Raw genomic sequence first — 20,310 nt, 5'->3', positions numbered from 1 at the left:
AGTAATGAGTGACTCCACATTTACCACCTAGGTATAAAATAACTACTTCTGAAGCAATTTATATGCAGCGGTAGGATATCCAGTTTCTTAATAATTAGCCTTTTTTTCAGACTGTGGGAAGTGTTGGAGCTAGGAGGTTTAGGCTGAAGTTGTAATGTAAATATGAATTAGTGTTCTAGTGTGAAAAAATTAAATTACTTCATCTCTGCCTAAGTCCAGCGAAGGATTTGATAGATTTGATTCTCCATTTTCTCCATCAATTCTACTCCCATACCACTTCGCTAACTAGCAGAGTTAAGCTTTATATACAGCAATTTTTAGGAAAAACAAGAGAATGAGAAGGCTTAATAATGTTCTTTCTTTTTCTATCATCAGAGGCATCATCTTATAAAGCCCTTTTTAAAATATAATAATTAATCTTAAAAGGATGGATTGTTTTTTGTGCATGCTGCACCTACTGAAAGACTTAATTGTAGAATTGGCAGTTGACTTGGTTGGGTGCCAGCTTTTTCTTGATGACCAAATTAAATTTAAACATGTCTATGCAGGTTCTTCCTTTTGTCTGTCAATCCTGTTCTTTTACCTGAAAAATCTTTTTCCTGACAGAAACAGATTCTACACCCCAAGCAGAGTTATCTCGCTTCCCCCTTTGTTTTGTTTTTTTTTTAAATCTTCTGGTAATAATTACCAGAGTAACAAGACTAATAGAAGACAGGCATTCTTCTGATGACATACATTGCCCTTTCTATACCTCTGCCTGTTGGAGTGGATCTTTCTCATACAATGATTATGTAAATGTTAGGCTGCATTTCAGATGCAGAGTGACTAGTTACTATGTTGTTTCCGCCAGGGGTATCTCATGTACCATAAGATAACACTTCGTTTCTATTAGAGGTACCTCACATTGGCCCATCAGGGGCATGCAGCAGTTTCAGATATTTGGCATTGCACCCATGCTTTAGTCCTCTTCTATTTCCGGCACACTCTAGACCGTAACTTCCACTTAATCACTACAACTTTCATGTCTGAACATGAGGAAATGTTGAATCTGTCAATGCATGGAGTTTTTTCCTGTTGACTTAACTAGAACCAAGTCTTCACCTAAGTATTTTGAGTGGATATAAAGAGAAGTAGTTGTCCAAGACTGCTCAGCTTCCTTGAAAATTCAGTCCCACATTAAAAAGAAAACAGATTAGGAGATATATAAATGTGTTGTTATAGTGTTGTATGCAAGGCATTAGTGTATAATTCCAGTGTTAGAGCTGCCACACTGCACTAACGAGTAGACAGCAACTTTCAGGGGTAGCTGTAGAAACAGCGATGCTAATAGGATTTAATAATGTTGAGACCAGGCAATTTTTAAGCCTAGGTGTGAAGACCTGTGGCAGCTGAAGCGACCGTGTCAGCCTTCTTCCTCTCTTTCTCAGGTGACTCTGAGGCATGAAGATGGAGATGAGAGTGCTGAGCCCCCTCCCAGTGGGCGCAAGGATCGGAGGAGGGCCAGCCTTGGTGCTGGCGAGCGCAGGGGGCTGGAGCGCAGGCGGAGCCGGAGGCACTCGGCACAGAACGTCAAGAGCACTTTGTCGGCCCCCGCCAGCCCCTGCGGGCAGTCGAGCTTCGTGCTGAGCCATGAGCAGCGCGTGGAAGAGCTCAGTGAGAGGTAAGGCAGGAGCTGAGTGATACTTCTTTCTTCTCCCATTACTTTCTGTCCGTTGCACTTGATTAATATGAAAGGCTTTTCTTTATCTTCCTCTTTTCACTGAAATAAAAATGAAAAAAAAACAAAAGCATATTTAGAGTTGAAATACCAGCGCAAAAAAGGAAACGGATTTAGAGGTGACTTACCTACATAGCTAAATTCTTCGGCACCATCCACTAAGTAAGTGGACCCAAACCACATGAGATAAAGCATTTGGTGTGAGAACTAACTCAGCTTAATTTCATCCACTTGTAGATTTTATATTCACTATGTCCACATAACAGAAAATTGTAACAAGAGCGTGGTAATGTTAATTCAGAGCTATTTGTCCTGTATATGTTACAGTTCATTCTTATTTTTTTTCCTCCTCTTCATTCCAGCATAAATATTTGCCTTTGAAGCTACATCATAGTAGTGAATATATCTAATATTTTATAATTAGCAAAACAGAGGCACTAATGGCTAGCTGAGCACAGTCTGCAACAGTGGAGTTAGTTGAAGATGGTGTCTTTGCCAGTCCTATGATGGTTGGCTTAGGCTGTGTGTGCTTAGGAAAAATAGGAGCTTCAGATCCTCAGCGTGTCTGACTGCTGCTCAGGAGGGCTGGAAGTAATTTCACCCAAATTAGATGTCTGATCAGGTCTCCCCTCTTTGATGTCAGTGGAGTGCAGCAAGCACTGGTGGGCCTTCAGTTATCTAACGTGCTGTACACGCCTGAAATTTCAACCGAGAAGAGTCAAGCTCTGAGACTGGCTGTTTGTTGACTCTAAGGGAATCTGGCTGCCTAGCTCAGATGGTGAAACATAAGCTGCAGACAGCAAAAGCTGGACACTGTCATCTCACTGCTGAAGATGCAGTCTGAAAAACTGAAGTGTGGTCTGTACAAGAGCATATCTCGTATTAATTATAACTTTTGGGAAATTCATTGAAGATTTCTTTTGGTTAACAGGGGATGTAAACTTAGAGCCTTAAAATCCTATGTTGCATGTAAAGCACTCTTCTTGAAAAGAGAGCTGGGTTGACTAAAGTTTAATCTGGCAATATCAAAATGTAAGACTCCAGATAACTGAAACAGTAGTTGCATGTTGTATACCACAAAAATAGCACTTTATTTTCTTTGTATTTTCTTTTTTTCTTTTTGGTATTCAACAGTACATTAATATTTGTTTTCCATCACCTTCTGTGGCCTGGTCTTTAGTGGGCTGACAGCTGAGAGCGCCATGGTCTTACAGACTGAAAAGAAGGATGACAGTGCATTTGAGGATGAGTTTAAAGCATTTTCAGTGTGAGTGCATCTGGGAGCTTCAGCTGCTCTGCATGGGATACCTTGTGCATGACCTTGGGCCCTGCTTCAGGACTTAACAATATGACTGGGAATCTGTAGCCGTGGATGTGGAACAGATATTTATGATTATATGATTTATACAGGGTTTTTTTGTTGAACTGATGAATTTGGATTAGAAAGGAGGAGATGCTTCAACTCTGCAGAAATCTTTCCCTTACTGTTAATTAATTAAACAAATAGAAGCCATCCAGGACAACAACTTCTACCAATATGTTTTCTCACTATTACTGTGTGTGCTTGCTAGGTTTATTTTGCAGTCTTCAGTAACTTTTAATAAATGTGTGTGTGAGCTAATTTTTAGTGGGAATAGAATAGAGGGAATAAAAACACAACAGATTCGTTTCAGAAGCTCTTTGAAGTATTTTTAAACCAACATAACATAATTTCAATAATCGTGCTTTTCTGCAAAAAAAATTATCCAGTTCTGCTCCACGGCTCTTTGTCAGTGACATATTTAAAGCATAATTTAAGTTTAAATACAAGAAAAAAGTCTGTATCTAAGAAGTCAATTTTAATTTCATGTTACTGTTATCTTCTGTAGGAAAATAATTAAATTCTTTTCGATTCCATTTAGAATGGAATCTTCCCAACTTGCTCACCAGGCTCTGTAAGGAAACAGGCATTCAATTATGAATGTGTGTAATTCTGATCTTTGCATGTTAGTTAAATAAAAATACTGCCTCAGCCTCCACCCCCATTCTCCAGTCCTCTTAGCAGTTAAAGACAGGGAATATTATTTGTAGCTGGCAAATCAGATTTTTTTCCCATGGGACATTAAAGACTACAAAGTATGTTCAGGATTTGAGGATGCAAGCTCTGTGCTCAGTGAAATTGTTTAAGTTACCATGAAAAGAAGTTAATCAACTGTTGGATCTTCTATAATTCTTATTTTTTTGGTAGTGTTTCTGGTAAACAAGCTTTTCAAATAAGCAGATTCTGTCCTTCACATTTTTAGATTCATTATCTGCCCAAATCTGTAGTTGTGGTAGGAAGAGGAAAAACAGCCTCCCTGCAGTATTGTGTTCCAGTAAGTCTCAACTTTCAGTGAAATAGTCCAGATGTGTGCAACAGTATCTCTACACCTGATTGCTAAACTAAGACCAAAAAAAAAAAAAAAAAAGGAAAAGCCTTATGGCTTCTATTCATGAATGTTTAGGAAAAAAGTAGTGAAGTTGAGTGAGTACTTTAAGGTTTTTACACATTTATAGAATTTGAATTAGACTTAAATGGAAAGAGGTTTTCTGGAATCAAATTTTCAAATTTGAGCACATGGTCTTCAATGCAAGATGTTTATTGGTTTAAAGGACTTGAATAGAGCATCATAAGTTTAGATCTTGTGGCAATTTGTATTGAAATTTTAAAATCCTGTGTTAGAATATGATGCAGGCATCACCTGATTTTGTCAAAATAAATGCTTATTATGACCCTGCTGCTTCCATTGTTAATGTTGTAGAGAGGAATCTCTCAAATCATATCATCATCATACAAATCATACAAATGGATAAAGAGGAATCATACAAATGGATAAAAATTACTTATTACCTTTGTAAATTGAAAATCACTTCTGTTCAGCCATGAAAGAACTGTCTCCTGCTAATGACCTTTTGGTTCATAACTCTGGACCCTCTTGAGAAAGGAAAAAAATTTGGCAGTAAGTTTTTGCAGTGCTGTATTTCCCAAAAAATAATTATGAAATTAATTTCAGTCTTTATTTCTTCACTACATTTTCTTTCCCGGTAGGAATTGTAACGATATTGACAATAATCTTACTGTATTGTTCCTGCTGAAAGTTCTAAACTACGTGTGTGGTTGCAGATGTCTTATGTCTGGTTTTACAGTAGATTAGACCCAATGGAATTGCTTCTGATGGCGGTTAGAGATTGAAGTCGCACTCTTACACTGTACTAAATTTTATTTTGGGAAGTATTCTAACTTATTTTTGGACTTCTGCACCAAAATCAGTAGAAGGTTCAAGTTCTTTCCCATCATTCTCCTTCCCACCATGTTCATGTTTCTTTTGTTTCTAGCTCGTCAGCTGTTTTGGCTAGTGCTTTGCTTTTGTTTACCACATCAAACAGGTTGTCCACAGTCATCTGCTTTGTGTCAACCGATAAGTCTTCCAAAAAGAGAGAAATTCATGGTGCTGGTAAAACAACCAAAAAAAAAGACAATATTGGCCAGGTTCTGTTCTGTCTCACAATGCTCTATATCCAGAAAAGTTGTCTGAAGTCAATGGAGTTGGTCTGATCTACGCCAGGCTAATTGAGAGCAGACTTTGGGTTTTGAGCTGGGAAAAGTTGACTGTAAATGCTAAGGGCGACCAAAACGAAAACTTGCAGGCCTTTTTCATCCACTTGGCAGCCTTTTTCCAAACTAAATGTATTGTTTTTTTGCCTGTGGTTCAAAGCAAATAAGGATCCAAATCTGCTTTGTGTTAAAATAGTTTTCATGGCGAGCAAAGCCCAGCCTGATGTGCTTGTAACTAAATAAATAAGTAACGAAGTTGATAACAGCTATTAACTAAGAAATACTGAAGGTTGATTTAAAGGTCTGTCTGTACTGCAGCATACTTTAAGATGCCTGTCCTGACCAGCAGCAGGTCTGCTTTGCTAAAAGTTCCGTGTCTTACCAAAATGGCATAGAGCACCAATAAGCCTGGCAGGAACTTCAGTCTTGTTAACATAATGTTTTAAATAGTGTGCTGGAGGTACCTCCTAAGGTTTTCTGCCCTGGTCCAGACTGAGTGCTCTCAGTCTGTGGTCTAGCATGCTGCTTCTTATGCAGTAGACTTTTAAACACATTCTTCCATGGATTGCGTTGTTTGTTTGGTTTTTTTTTCCTTTTTAAAGTAAAGCTAGTTTTTTCCAGCCACACCATGGATAAAGTCAGGGAAAAAATGTAAGGAGTGGCATGGAATTTGCACTAGATTTATGTTGTTATTGTATGCAGTGATTTCTGGCTAAATAAGCATTAAAAAGCAAATTTCTGTCTCTCTGTCTTTCAGTCTCATCCTGACTGGGTTTCAGAGAGTAAAAGGCAGCCTGCCTCAGAAGTTCTCATTGCTGTCTTGAGCGCTGCACAGCTTCTCTGAGAAACAAATGTACAGCTTCTCCGAGAAACAAATGCTCCTCACAGTTTTTCAAATTAATGTTTCACATTTAGCTGTACATTTCTCTTTCTTCAGTACTTTCTTCAGTACTACGCAGAGACCATACTCATCTCTCACCCTGGCTGTCCCATCAGAGCCATGTCATCCGGTCCTTAGCAGATACATTCAAGTGAGCTTCTGGAAGATTTACTCTGACATCTCTTACCAGCATTTGAGTGAATGGCTCCATCACTATGGAATTAGCTACAGTCAAAGACTGAGATTTATGAAGTTGTGAATAGCTAGAATTAGGTATTTACGTCTCTTTACTAGAGTCTCTGCTTTTTATATCCATAGCTTTGATTTGTTTTGTATTATCAAAAACCACCAAAGAATTGCTAAGATTGTTCTTACAGCACTAAATATGTTCATCTAGATATAACCCAGCCTTGGTTAGAGCTTTCCTGTCAGTATTCCCATTTTTGACACCTAGAAAGTGAAAGAGCTGACTGCCGTCTCAAGAACTTACCAGAGTGAAGCCTGCATTCTGCACCAGTGACCAAAGCTAGCTTTACCAAGCTTTCTCTTAGAAAGTAGTAGACCATGGGGCTAAAAAGATATGAGGAAGATCCAGCTGCTGTTTAGGTCCACTTGAGGTTTCCAGATTTTTCGATCTGAAGAAAGCTGGCCTTCAGGAGAGCTATCTTGATAAGGTTAAAACAACAGAAAAACAAACAGGGAATTTTGTATCTGTGAACTTTGTTTTTTTTAGGGTCCTGTCTGGAAGCCTGTTAGGACTCTTCCTCTGAGCAAAGAGTGGCACAGGGAATTCCAAAGTTTCCCACACATTTCTAGGCTAGCTGGACACAGCTCCATTACACAGTGCACCCTGGGCTCAAGGTCTTTCATACCCTTTATGGTCCTAGAAAAATACAGAGAAATAGTTGTCTAAATAAAGGAAAACTGTGCTGAGAAGTCATAAGGACCTGTTTGTTAGAAAATGAATGTTTCTGATGTTTGAGGATTGCCAAGATGCAGGCAGAGATCATGATGCTATTTTGGTTTTACCAGAAAACAATGAATACAGCTGACCCTCTGATGCTAAGGATTTTTTCTGCTCAACTTTGGATTCCTGTCGAGTTTCTAACCAACAGCACAGAACTTATTTTGCTTATTAGGCCCCATTAACTGATTGTTCAAATTGCTTCATGTAGAGCCAGGACTGCAGAGTTGTTTTGTCCAAGATACAGCTGAGATTTCATTTTTTATTATCATGATTTTCCATGTTTTCAGACATCCCAAACCATAACTAATCTTTTCTTTTTCTCTAGCATTTACTATGGAAAAATTCTATTTTTTGTCATGATGTTTCAAGTTCTAGTGACTTTCCACAACACTGTAAGAAAATATTTGATTGTATAAATACTTAATGGCTATAGGTTAAAGATGCAGTATTGGGTGGGGTTTATTTTATTTCATTTTATTTTATTTTATTTTATTTTATTATTTTATTTTATTTAAAATGGTTTGTTCCACATTTCTTAGAGTTGCCGTCTGTGTCAAATTTGATGCACGGTTTGATAGGTATGAAACAGCAAAATGGGGAGACTCAACATCATCATTTGGTGTAAGACTCAGGTTGTGATTGCTAAAGATGAGAGAAGAAGTTAATTTCTCTTTTATTGCTGTAATCAAAAGAAACACATGTTGGGTTTTTTTTTCCCTGATGTTTATCTCTGGTTCCTAGTTTTGGATATTTAAAACAACTGAGGTATGAAATTAGACAAAGAAAAGATCTCCAGGATAAATATGCAGGCACATATCTGTGGATGTGAATCTCTTTAACACATGTACATACACACAGACGTACACATATACATATGAGCTGCATACCTAGCATTTGGGTGTGGTTTGACATTGAATGGCATGTGATCAGTTATGAGCAAGATAATAACGCTTTTCACAGTTTGGTTGGTGAAAATGGAAATGGGATATAAAAAAAGAAGAGGTTCTGGAAAGATTTTTCTATGAAATGAAATAGCTTGGTAAGGTATCCAAGGTAGTATCCACTCATAGCATCAGATCTTTATTAGTCTTTGACAACAATACCATACAAAAGTCTAACCTGCTGTTTTAGGTTTGGAGCAGGGGAACACGTTAATTTCTCCCCTGCAGGTAGGATTTGAAGCATGAAGTCAAACAGATTCTAAAGGAGAACTCTAAAAGTGTGAAATTCGTAATCTTACTCTTTGTAAGAATATTTTGGAAGCTCTCGTAAGGAATGTAGAAGAGGAAGAGACATAAGATAGGTTAAGAAAAATTTTCTTTTGAATACCATAAAAAAGGACTGCATTGATGTATAGATAGGGATTGGCACACTGTTGACCCAATAAGTAATAATAACACAAATACCTAAAATTTACAACTTGATGAGTATCTCCAGTCCAGGCCCTATTACTTTTTCAAGTTGATATCAGCTCTTTTTATATTAATTAAAACATCTCTGTAGGTGTGTCAGGTTTTCTAGTATGGATACTCTTTTCTGACTGCAGATCTTGCTGAAAGGAAATGCTTTATGCTTGGTATACATGCAGAGTCCAGTTAACAGCAATGCACTTTGCTGTAAAGGCAATGGCAGATTTTCCTGTTTGAACTTCAGAAGGAGTGAAGAAAGCACTGAAGTTTAAATAGATTATAGCTGCATGGGAAATTAAATCAACATCACAACTTAGCCTAATTATTTTACTTTGTGTTTTTCCACTGTGTGCTTAGCTGTCATGAATTACCTGAGGAAATACAATGCCAAACCAGGGTATGAATGCATTTCTCTGGATCCCTATGGTAGTGTCTTATGCACTGGAGTGTACATGCCTTAGAAAGTTCACCTCTCCAGTGTGTCCTCAGTGCTTGTAAAAATGATCCTCTGAGAACAGGAAAGGTTTTTTACACATAGGATGAAATGTGGGAGGAAAAAAGCTAGCAGCTTGGCAGGATGTCATTTCCCTTTGAAAGGTCAGTAACAGTGGCCTTCAGGTATTAACCAATATGCGCTTCCAAGTTCTGAAAACAACATTTCTTGTCTCTTTCTGATTGTATTTCACTATATATTGCTCCAAAAGTCTATCTGCATCATTATTCTGTTTCTTTACCTCTCTCCTCTTAGAAATGTGAAAACAGCAATATTCAGTGATATTCAATGATCAGAGAGTTGTCACTCTTGAAGTCTTGGCAAAGCCTTGCCAGTATCCTAAGCAATGCTCTGCTGTCTTGCTCTGTTTTGATGTGTCCTATATAAACCAACTGCAGCAGCTAAACAAGTGTGGAAGCCTAGGTATTATTTAGGTGTGAAAAGCTGTTACTGATCATATTTGAGGGACAGGTATGAAGGCATAGAGAGTGCTTGTGCTTCATATAATTTGTCATTTCCTCAACTTTTTGTTTGAACTGTTTTCTGTATTCAGGGCAGAAATATCAGGATCATTTTCCTTTTGACCTTTGTAATTATTCATCTTAGTCTTCCTGTGTGCAGAAGGTCAAATTTTGAGGTTTTTTAAGTACATTGTTATCCATATAATTTTGTGTATTTTCACCTTCACACAGTTGCACCAACTGCGGTGGAATAGAAATAGGTAGTGGGATTAATAGGTGGTTTCTTTAGTTTTATTTTTAATGGAGGAGGAAAGTGTACTGCCATATCTTTATACAGACTTATAATCATTGGATTTTAATTATTACTGCTTTTAGCTATCACCTAAATGACTAGTTGAATCTGTTTTGGCAGCTAGGATAGAAGAAATGAAGAAGAAACACAAGTGTACCAAAGCATTTATTTTACAAGGATTTAGGAATTTGGCTATGAATTGTGCCATCTAAGCTATAAAAATGGAATCAAACTCATAAATTGAAGAAATGGCAAGCAGTAACAAGAGAAAATAAAATTACCTCCTCTGTGACTTATAGATAGCTTTCCTTGGTGGAACATTTTTCAGTTTCTCTTTGTTTACTTGGAGTTCAGGGATGCAGCTGTGCAAGAGGTAAAACAGGTCAGAGGTTTGCAGGAGGGAGAGTGGAAAACAACCTTGAAAGGAAAATATGTGAGATCAGCTGTAGTATTCAATTTAAAATAATATTGTGAAATGAGTAATGGTGGTCTTGTTTCACTGAATGTGGCTAGTAGTCCTGGTCACAGAATCATAGAATGGGTTTGTGTTGGAAGACACCTAAAGATCATCTACTAGACCTCATGAGTTAACTTCTGTGTGCGTTGTATGTGCAGACCAAAGCCTTGGTGGCCTAATTATGGCAAGTTGATAATTTTTTCTATTATTCTACATTCTGGTTCATTACTGCTTAAATTCATCCTAAATTAAAATTATTTTAACTGTATCTTACCTTTTCAAAATTTCCTTTGATACCAAACAAAACAAAATGTGTTTCTGTGCTCATGCTTATTTTGTTGGTGTGGGTTTTTGTTCGGTTTCGTTGGGGTTGTTTGTTTGTTGGGAGATTTTTTGTTCCTTTAGCACAGCCTTTGATTTTTCTTTTAGCTCTGCCTTTGGAATTTTTTTGGAGGCGGGTAGTGAGAAACTTGTGTTTCTGGGCTACAAGCTAGAAAGAAATCCTAAGTTCTTTCAAGTTGCCTTCATCAAAACTCAGGTGACAAAGAGATTAGGGAGAGCCTTGAGAAGACAGAGACTACATAAATTCTTGTACACATTGCTCAGCTCTAGGGTCCTGTGGGACAAAGAGCAAGTTTTGGTGCTTTTAGTCTTGTGGACTAAGAGCCATTTCTTCAGAGTCATGTCTTACTTTTAAAATCATCCAACTGGGACTAGGTTAGGTGTGTGTGAGGTGCAAGGCCTGGCATCTCAAGGACTCTGCCCCTGCCTTCACCTAAACTTGTAGGAGAGTCCCTTTGTTATAATTTCCTTTCACCAGTCTGTATTTATTAGTGCTTTTCTCTTTGCAGCTTTGAATAGCTATTTATTAAATCAGCAGGACAAATTTTTCTGGCATTCTTTTTATTTTGTCTTTTTAAATTTATTCATTGTAAAAAGGATAAAAGTTAACAATTTTGTTCTAGACACTTCGTTAAGATTTTATTTTGCTGTCCTAGTGGTTCTCTCTCCGTAAACTGCACTTTCATAGTCTTTTTTAACATGCACATTATTTTAAGGGGCTATAAATACTTTAATGTCAAATTTTAGTTGAAATAACTGAGCAAAACCTGCGTCTTTGAAGATGTTTGTTAGTTGCCATGACCAATAATATACTTTATGAAAATTTGGGGGGGGGGGGTGGGGTGTTTATTTGTTTAGTTTTTTTAACCTGTAGCAGTAATCCATTCTAAGGATGAAAATAAATAGAGTGATTGTTTTGAAATTTGTTTTCAGTGCTATAAATCTTTTGTTTAAATTTATCTAACCTGATACTTTTATCATGGAACTGAAATAATCCAGGAACAGCCTTAAGGTTAGCTGAATATATCTGATCCTTCAGCATTAGCTGAAGGCCTTCCTCCCTGCCACTGGATAAATACTTGCCTTTTGTAAACGGGATAGGTTCCTCTGCACTACTTAAACCTTGCTGGTTTCTGCAACCTCATTTAATTGGAAACCTCCCTATGAGTCCTTTTTCATGATTTAATTTCATTATTTCATTGGTTCCAAATTTGCATCTGTATGTGAGAGGGACAATGAGCTTTTCCACATCACTCCTTCTCCACTGCATACAAAAATGAACACATAACTAAACAGTAGAGATGACTTCTCAAATCTATCTGCTGTTGTACTTGAGCATCTGACTCTAGTTAGTGTTTTCCCATTTTAATAAATATTCACACTGAAAGTTTCCTCTTCTACCTTTTAGGAAATATTTAGTTAGCAGGTACTACCTGTTTTGTTGGACAGAATATCTGTACTCTAACAAGACTGAAATGACTGCCACTGTTGCTTTGGTTAAAATAAGAGTGCACATCATTCCTGCCTATGAGCTTGCCCCTCTCCTTTGATCTTTAGCGGAGCCCCTTTCTGGGCATACCCAAGGACTCTGAAACTGTGGGTTTAGTTGCTAATAGAGGATGTTCAGAGTGTTGAACACTCCCCTATTTAAGCACACACTTATTTCCTTTGTGCAAGTTTCCCTTGACCACATTGGCTCCCCCAGACTGGAGAGTGTGCCTGCCTCTGTGCACACTGATCATCTCTGCTACCAAGTCACACAGAGCCAGATCCCTCCTCTGGCTTTTCCAACCATTTGCCACATAGTTGCTGCCCTCCTACACCTAATATTAGCAAAGGAAAAGAGCTTTCTCATCAAAACTTCCTCTAAGATTTTGACCTTGAACTCAAGGACCCTTAAGGAGGGAGTCATTGGCCTGACAGAAGAATGATCTCTCTGGAATCTCTAAATTTTTTTTTCAGCTCCTTTCTCTGTGCTGTGTAAACTCTTGTTTTAGCCATGCTCTCATAAGGTGGAATAAATTCTCAAAGAACTCTTTAAAATTTATGAGATACACCATATCAGATGAGTATTTCACTAATGATTTTTGGCATTTTGAGAGAATTGAGAAATTTTGACATCACTGATGTGGAATCCTGGTAGGAGCTTTAAACACAGCGATAGTGGGGCCACTCTTGTTCATATAAGCAATAGCTGTGCTGCCAGCCTTATAGCATGTATTGTGCTCTAAACAGAGAAGCATGATCCCACAGAGTTCCATGACTTATTTCCCAAATCTGAATGCTGTAAGACAAGCAGATACAGAAGTTTCCCTTGACAGGAAATAGAAAACCTTGAGTAAGGAGAAGGGATTATATGAATGCTCCCTGGTTCAACTCTTTTCTTTTTTCCAGTAAATGAGTAAATGTGTGAAAGCTGAGAGGTGTCTGTATAAGGGAGGTATATATTTGTGGGCAGGACAGGGAGATGAAGAGATGACAACTGAGATGGGTAAGTCACTAAGCCACTTTAGGAATTGTTGAAAGTGTTCACTTTGTAAACGTTTGCCAGAGTATTGGAAAATACTCCATCCAGGCTCTGACATTTTCCCCGTTATTCTGTAACTAGCTCTATATAAATGCAACAAATTTTTGATTGACCCTTTGCATTGCACTCAATGAGTTCATGATCTCAAACTGTAAATATTCGTTATCCTTATAACATTGAAACTAATTTTAAATGGAAAAAATCCACCGAGCATCCCTTCAGAATCAGAGAGAAAACAAGCTTTCAGGAAAATGCAAGGGATATGAGTCTCTTAAAAACTTCATCACTGATTGTATGTTTTCCTTTTTTCATGGAGCATAACCTAATGGTATATACATCATTAAATCAAGTGGAGAGCTGTATCAACTGCAACTGCATCTTCTGTGAGTCTGTTGATTTGGGAAGGTGAAAAGCATAGATACGAGGGACAGGAGGCAGACAGTGTAGCCTTTTTCATTATGTTTAATATAGTTTTCCTACTTTACTTATGTGGTTATAGGTTATGGAGGCTTTATGCATGACTTACACTTCTCTTCTGCCAGAATTACTGCTGAACTGAAGCCTGCTTTGACCATACTAATGACTCTACTGAAATAATTCATGTACTGGCATCTGATAACTTAAATATTGTTATTTGCTAATAGTCCTGAACTGATTTGGTTTCTGTTATTTCTAACTCGGTGGTTCACCCTGTTCTGTTTTCCAGTTGAGCTATTAGTTACTTAGCAGGAATGTTTTATTTGGGTTAACTTAGAAAGTGTGATGTCCAGCGCCAGCTGACCCACACCAGCACAGCATGTACCACCCTTTAGGCCAAAAAGACACAACTTAATGACTAATGAGTTGAACATAGCTGTTGTCAAGAATGTCTTTCATTAATGCCTCTGCAGGTAGGACAGCTGAAAATGGAAAGCAAAGCTCAAGAAAAATCAATGGCAGCTTTGAATTTTAAAATAATAGTAAAAAATGTAAATAGAGGAGAGTATAGCAGTTTTATATCGGTAACTACCCTTGTGCAAACACATACTTAGCAGGAAGTTATAGGTGGCTTTTTGTCTAACATAGGAGGACCATAACTCCCTCTTCATCAGTCTCTTCCTTCCATATTTAATTTCTTTGCATTTATTTTTTTGGGGACTCATGTTATTTTCTCTTCCACCTTCTTTCTTTCCATCCCACTGCATGCCTCTTTCCTTGGTCTGACCTCAGAGAGGACGAGTATGAAGAGGAGGAAGAAGAACAGCCAGTCACAGAGCCCAATACTGAGGATGAGGGGGAGGAAGAGGCCAATAGGCAGGTCAAAGCCAGGTACCAGGAATCAGCATTGTCCCTCCACCTTTTCTTCAGGCTCTGATGTGAACTCACCAGCACAGTGTGCAGCAGCATCCACCTTTCCACTCACATTCCTTGATCACCTGTTAAAATCACCCCCCAAGGAAATGTTTTTGTGTTTAAAAGCTTTGGGGAGCGGGCTGGGGGCTGGCAGTGCTAATGAAAACATATTTAATTATATAGGTTCAATGCACTATGAACTGTCTGCACTCATTCCCTTTACGTAATGCTCGCATATCCTAAAAGCTTTAGTGAAAAGCATAACTTTAAGCGTGGTTTGGTTTAACTTCTTAGTTAAGGCAATGATGAAATACTCCGATGCTTACCTGAGGATGTTGCTTGGTTTCTTAGGTTTTCATCCCTATCTTTGTAATACTACCTTATTAGGAATATCTGTTGCTGTGCAGTAAATTGACATTTTTTGAATGCTGCCTAAGATTTCATAGAAGTTTTGTTCATGTTTTATTAGCAAAGAACTATTTTGAGGAAAAACTGATATATATGTGTATATTATATATATATAATTTTATAAATGCCTGCACATCTGTGTATATACAGACATAAGCAAATCACCAACCAATATTCTTCATCACCTTTCAATTCTCTTGTAAAATTTTCCACTTTTTTCTGAGACACATACATATATGTCTTTGGCATTTGGCCACTTGATCCTAATAAACTGAAAGCAAGAAAATACATTCTTTGTTCCAGACAGCCATTTGATTTAGGTTAAAATATTTGGCTTTAAATCTCAGCAAATGAGATTGGATTTTATTTTTTTTTACATAAACCACATTCATGTAGACACTAGATAGCACAGAAGGAAAAAAGGAAACTGTTTAATGCATGGATTCCAAAGAAAATACTGTGCTGTTGTTATTATTATCTTCCAGTCTGCAAATCTTGCCAATGGCTGCCTGAAATTTCAAAATTAAGTGATAATTTCCTCAAATCTGATTCTTAGAAGTCAAAGCAAAGACACAAGTTACTGGTAAATCTCATGAGTATGCTAAAATACTCCTTTAAAAAATGAGGAAGAGCCTTGTGAAGAGTATAAGGTGTTTTTAGGTCACTGGTATTTTTAAGGTAATTATCTCTTTAAGATAACTGGGTGATATTCCCATGACTTTCCTAAGTTCCTTCTTTTACTGTCTCTGTAGCATAATCAAAATTAATTGTAACCTGGCTTCATCTTAGATGCTGTCAGGTAGGACTGGCCTGGCTTCAGTGTCTCCTGTCAATAGGTGGAATAGATGAAGGTTTCCAGATTTTCCATTGTGAGAACAGTTACCTGGTATACACCTGATGATTAACTGCATAATATCCCAGCATATCTAATATAAATTGTGTTTTTGTTGCCTATGCTGTGCCAAGCCCACAGTCCTCAGATAAGGACTGTGTCTTCCATGCTGGTTGAGGGATTGCAGAAGTGGTCTTGGGAGAATGAAATCAGCCACTTGCCAAGTGATCCAGCCCAAAGCCCATGCACAGTGTTTATGCTGGAGTTAGTAGTGAAAACAGACACCCTGGAGTGCAGATCCCATGGCTTTTCACCTGCTTTGTGCCTTCTATCACTTAGCAACATCTGCCTTCAGTAGAGCAAAGCAGATGTGTTTTCTCTTTCCTTTGATGCAAACTCTGCAAGTTTCTATGAAAGACCAGCATGGAATGCTTACACTCAGAGAAATCAGAAATTAGTGCTTTCATATCTAGACAAATATCTGGTAAGGTGTTGCTTTTGAGGTCATTCTAAACTTGACTTTTAACAGAACAGAGCTAATTGAGTACTTTTTTACTTTCATCTTTGTTAGATGAACATTTTTAGCAAAAAGATCAGATTCCCAGAGAGGATTATAGTCAGATATCTGGACTTGGAGAAGCAGTCATGCAGACTGTATCTTGAAGCATCTGTTCTCCATGGAGTGTTTTCCAGTGGGATCAGTCCGCTTTGTACTGCTCTGACAATGTTTACAACCTAACTTGAAATATAGGAAAATTTTTCAGTAAATAGATGTGAAAACGCTCATGAAAATTATTTCTGAAGCCTATAGGTTAAATACCCTCTTTTCTTTTAGAATGAGTTGCTTCTTTTCCCCAGTATTTCCAACCCCAAGAAGAATCCTAGTGAAATACAAAGATGTGAGTTCTCTTTACTTAAAAAGATGCAATGATTGTGTAAATATTGGAAATTTTTGTTTGTCTAACTCTACTTAGTTTTCTTTTCTCCCTGCAAGTGTTACTACCTATTATCTCCCTTTGCTCCATTTTTCTCTCTGCTTCCCTTTCTAATGATTTCTTCCCCCTGCAGTGAGGTTCCAGATGTGCATGAGGCTGTGAACGAAAACTTTTCACAGTGTTCTGACTCTTCAGCTGTCTCCAGTGCCATTTCTCCAGCTGAGAGGCCTCTCGTCTGCTCTAGAGCAAAGAGCTTTTCTAGCAGCTTCTCTTCCGTGCCTGACTCCTCTGTCTCTCATCATAATTCTGTCCTTTCATCACCATCTTCACCTGCAACAGCATTGCTGAGCTCTCCCCAAAATTCCTCAGCATCCATTACTCCAAAAGCATCTCCAACAGTGGAGAAATTACCTTACGTACCGCACACTCCTTTTCACCTCTTCTCGTATGACTTTGAAGAGTCTCCAGCATCTGTGAAAGAGAAGGAAGCAGAAATGATGAGGGAAAACAGGTAGATTTTATATAGCTAACAATAATTTTTAGATAAATAAATAACACTTCTCAAGAATTTTACAGTGGTAATAATGCTACTCTATGCATTGTACTATTTCCAGAACATACTGTACTAATTTAAGCCCTGTAAGCCTGTATTTTGATTTGATATTTTCTCCTTGCGTTTGCTAACATCATTACTCTTCTTCCAGGTCTGTAGTTAATAAATATCCTGGCCTCCTCTATAGAGCAGTGGATAAATAACCCATGATTTGGGAGGTCACAAAAATGAGCACCATTTTGCTCTCATTTACAACAATGGAATTTGCAGACATGTTTCCATGAAAATTAATGGGGCTTTTCTGCTATAAAACCAAAAGGGGTCAGATCAGCACTTGAAATTCAGGGGTGAAGTCCTGGCTTCAAAGGCTGAAAGCCAAATCCTAAATTTGTTGTTTGATTACAGTGCATGTCCATCTCATGTGCAATTTCAGCTCATGCTTGTAATAAAAAATTTTTAAAAGTAATATAACACTCAGACAGTTTTATCTTCACAGCATCTATTGAATTTTCCTGTTCCTCATGCATTTCTCTTAGTTTTTAATTTCCCCATCCTACCCATCTAAAATATATATATATTGTTTTGTCAAGTTTTTTGTTTTTCAAGTAAAAGAGATAGACAGTAAGTAGTACTAAAACCAATGATAGAGAATCACCTTGAAAAGAGGTCGATGATTTTTTTGCTATCTCTCAGTTTTGAGTGTTCTTTAAATTAGGTGCTGAAAATGTATATTTATATTGCATGCGTATCTATTTCTTCCTCTCTCCAGCAGTCCTTCTGAATTTCTGCATGTGAACAAATGTTTTGGTTCCTTTGACCCTTTTAATTTTTGATCTTTCTCTCCTAATAGGTGGGTGTGGTTGGTTCCTTTTTCATTTTTCTGAAAAGACTAAATCCAAGTAGGTGTTGAAAAGGGACTTAATTCGCATATTTTTCCCTTACCTGCAACTGGAACACTGGAATTCCTCTAAATTTACATTTTCCTTGATTGATGCATTTTTTCCCTTAGACCTCTCACACTTATTTATTGGTCTCCCATTGCTGCTGCTGTTATACTTCAGAGAGTAAATTCCTAAATATCTGCCATTCCTGCCAGTGTTTTGGTTTTTTTTTTTTCCTCTGACCATCTTTTCTGCTTCCAGTTAGTACAGAGATTCAAGGGTGGGGGTGAGGATGGGGATTCTTCTGGGTTTATTTGGAAGAAAAGGAGGGCACAGCTTGAACAATTAAGTCTGTAATATGCCCATAAAAGAGGAGAATGTCTTCAGAGTGAATGCTGCTGGATAAGACTATTGCATCTCCTGTGGTACATGAAATAAGAAGGGAAAATGGAAGCAATAGCCAGTACCAGAGGAAGGTTAGAAAGATGATGAACTTTGTGTACAGCATGCAGACTTACCCTGGTGTTCTGGTCTTGCCTTGCTCCTACTCTTGCAACAAAGTGTTCCTCTAAATCTGATAGGGTGTTGTGTCCAGACCAGTCCCTCTGAATTTGATGTTTTAGTTGTTGTAGGCCTGACTCCATAGGAGGTGTGTTCCCTCCATTTTCATGAGCGTTATCTTTGGACTAATTGAAAACCCGTAGTCTGAAAAAGGGTTCTGCTCTATGTCAGCTCTTTCATGGGGCAGAGAAGAAAAGCACATGTACTGGTTGACAATAAGGTCTCCTTGCAGTTGATAGAAATGGAAATGGAGGTTTTTGTGTCAGGAACATACAAAATGAGCTCTGAGTTCTTATCAGGACAATGGAGTTTTCTCATCACTCAGTAAAGGCACAGTCAGTATGTTTCCTGGGCTGAGCCTGTCAGAGAGAAGACCCAAGCCAGGTCTCTGCTACCAGTAAAGCTCCACGCTGTCCAGTTACACAGCCTCCAGCAGGCCACTGTCTCCAGTTTCTAGTTAGTTTTCTTTTAGGGCAAGAAGGCCCGGACAGCAATTATTTCCTGCGAAATTCCTTTTGTGGCTCAGAAACATGCATGTTAGAATTTTTTTCTGAAAGTATTTCCCCTCTTGCTGGTCAGTATAGTGTCTCAAAAAGAGATGGGAGAGGGGAGATATTTTCTAAAGCATTAACCTGAAATTGCTATCCAAGAGGACATGTTCTCTAAAGCACAATCCCTTCCATTGTAAAAGCATCTAGCTGAAATCTACTCTGATTTTAATGTGGGCCTTGGCAGGCAGCAATGCTGTTGAACCCTAAGGAATGAAGCTTGAAACTTTGAATGAAATTTTGCATGGCTAGATGAGTGTGCTAAATGGAGCTGAAGGAAACCAACCAGGCTTTTCAAATAAAATTGCTGAGTGAAATTACTGAGTGCTGATGTGTGTGAAGGAAGAAGCAGCAGAGAAAAGATACGGTGACAGAGGATATAGTATCATATCTTATGAATTATTATAAGGAAAATTATGTTGCTCTATTTCTTGAAATTAATTTTTTCATTTGGATGAGTTGGCCTTGCAGACTACTGATCTTCAGAGACTCATATGCTTTCCATGTGGGAAAATGGCATTGTCTGTGAACAATATTAAAGAGAGAAGTAACATTTTCCCAAATCAAGAATCTTTTCTTGAGATGCTGTTTAAGTACAATGGTTAAAAGGCACAGCAAAACAACACAACTGCCTTTTCTATTCAGTACAGGAGCCAGGATGAAAACATTGATAGAAGGGACTCTGGGGAGGTGGTCGTTCCAGGAGTCCTGGAAACAATTTCTCTTTGATCAGCAAGCTCACATTGAAGTGAAGCAAGTTTATGGGGTTTTTTAATGGAGAGAAGGGCTGATAGAAATTTCTAAAGCCGTGCTTCCGGAGACATGTCTTTTTAACCATGGTGATGATTTTTTACAGACATTGTAAGAAATGGCACATAAGCTATTACTTATGTTGGGGGAGGGGAAAGAAAATACTGCTGTCTTTAATTGAAAATAATGTGGTTGCTATTCCATTTAAAATGCAAGCATTTGCAAGTCATGGATGCCCGTGTTCAGATCATGTCTCAGGAGTGCTGCTGTTTTCCTTAATTGTAGTAAATATGAATACTGCTGTCTTGGGCTGGTTTGATCCCTTTTCTAATGGCTGGATATTAGCTCCCAAAATAGCTAATAATTCTGAATAACTGAGCAGTAATTCAAG

General features: G+C 38.0%; 1 protein-coding gene across 14 annotated transcripts in view; it reads left to right on the top strand.

The window, feature by feature from the left end:
- FHOD3 (formin homology 2 domain containing 3) overlaps positions 1 to 20,310 on the top strand; it is a 377,738-nt gene that overhangs the window by 265,612 nt on the left and 91,816 nt on the right. For 10 of the 14 annotated variants that reach the window (XM_088051866.1, XM_088051884.1, XM_088051875.1 and 7 more), the window contains 3 exons: positions 1,428 to 1,660; positions 14,329 to 14,427; positions 16,760 to 17,137. In XM_088051866.1, coding sequence (XP_087907992.1) covers positions 1,428 to 1,660; positions 14,329 to 14,427; positions 16,760 to 17,137 — 710 coding nt within the window. Of the gene's footprint in view, positions 1 to 1,427; positions 1,661 to 2,897; positions 2,985 to 4,221; positions 4,225 to 14,328; positions 14,428 to 16,759; positions 17,138 to 20,310 lie in introns of all 14 variants that reach the window. The other 4 variants (XM_005527828.3, XM_088051905.1, XM_088051887.1 and 1 more) reach the window with 2 other exon arrangements.

This window comes from Pseudopodoces humilis, chromosome 1 (genome assembly GCF_049639895.1).
Source record: "Pseudopodoces humilis isolate 2021_Gansu_Grassland_sample_001 chromosome 1, ASM4963989v1, whole genome shotgun sequence".
NCBI classification, from domain to species: domain Eukaryota; kingdom Metazoa; phylum Chordata; class Aves; order Passeriformes; family Paridae; genus Pseudopodoces; species Pseudopodoces humilis.
The sequence above is the reverse complement of the archived record's forward strand: the minus strand, read 5'-3'. Positions and strand labels throughout refer to the sequence as shown.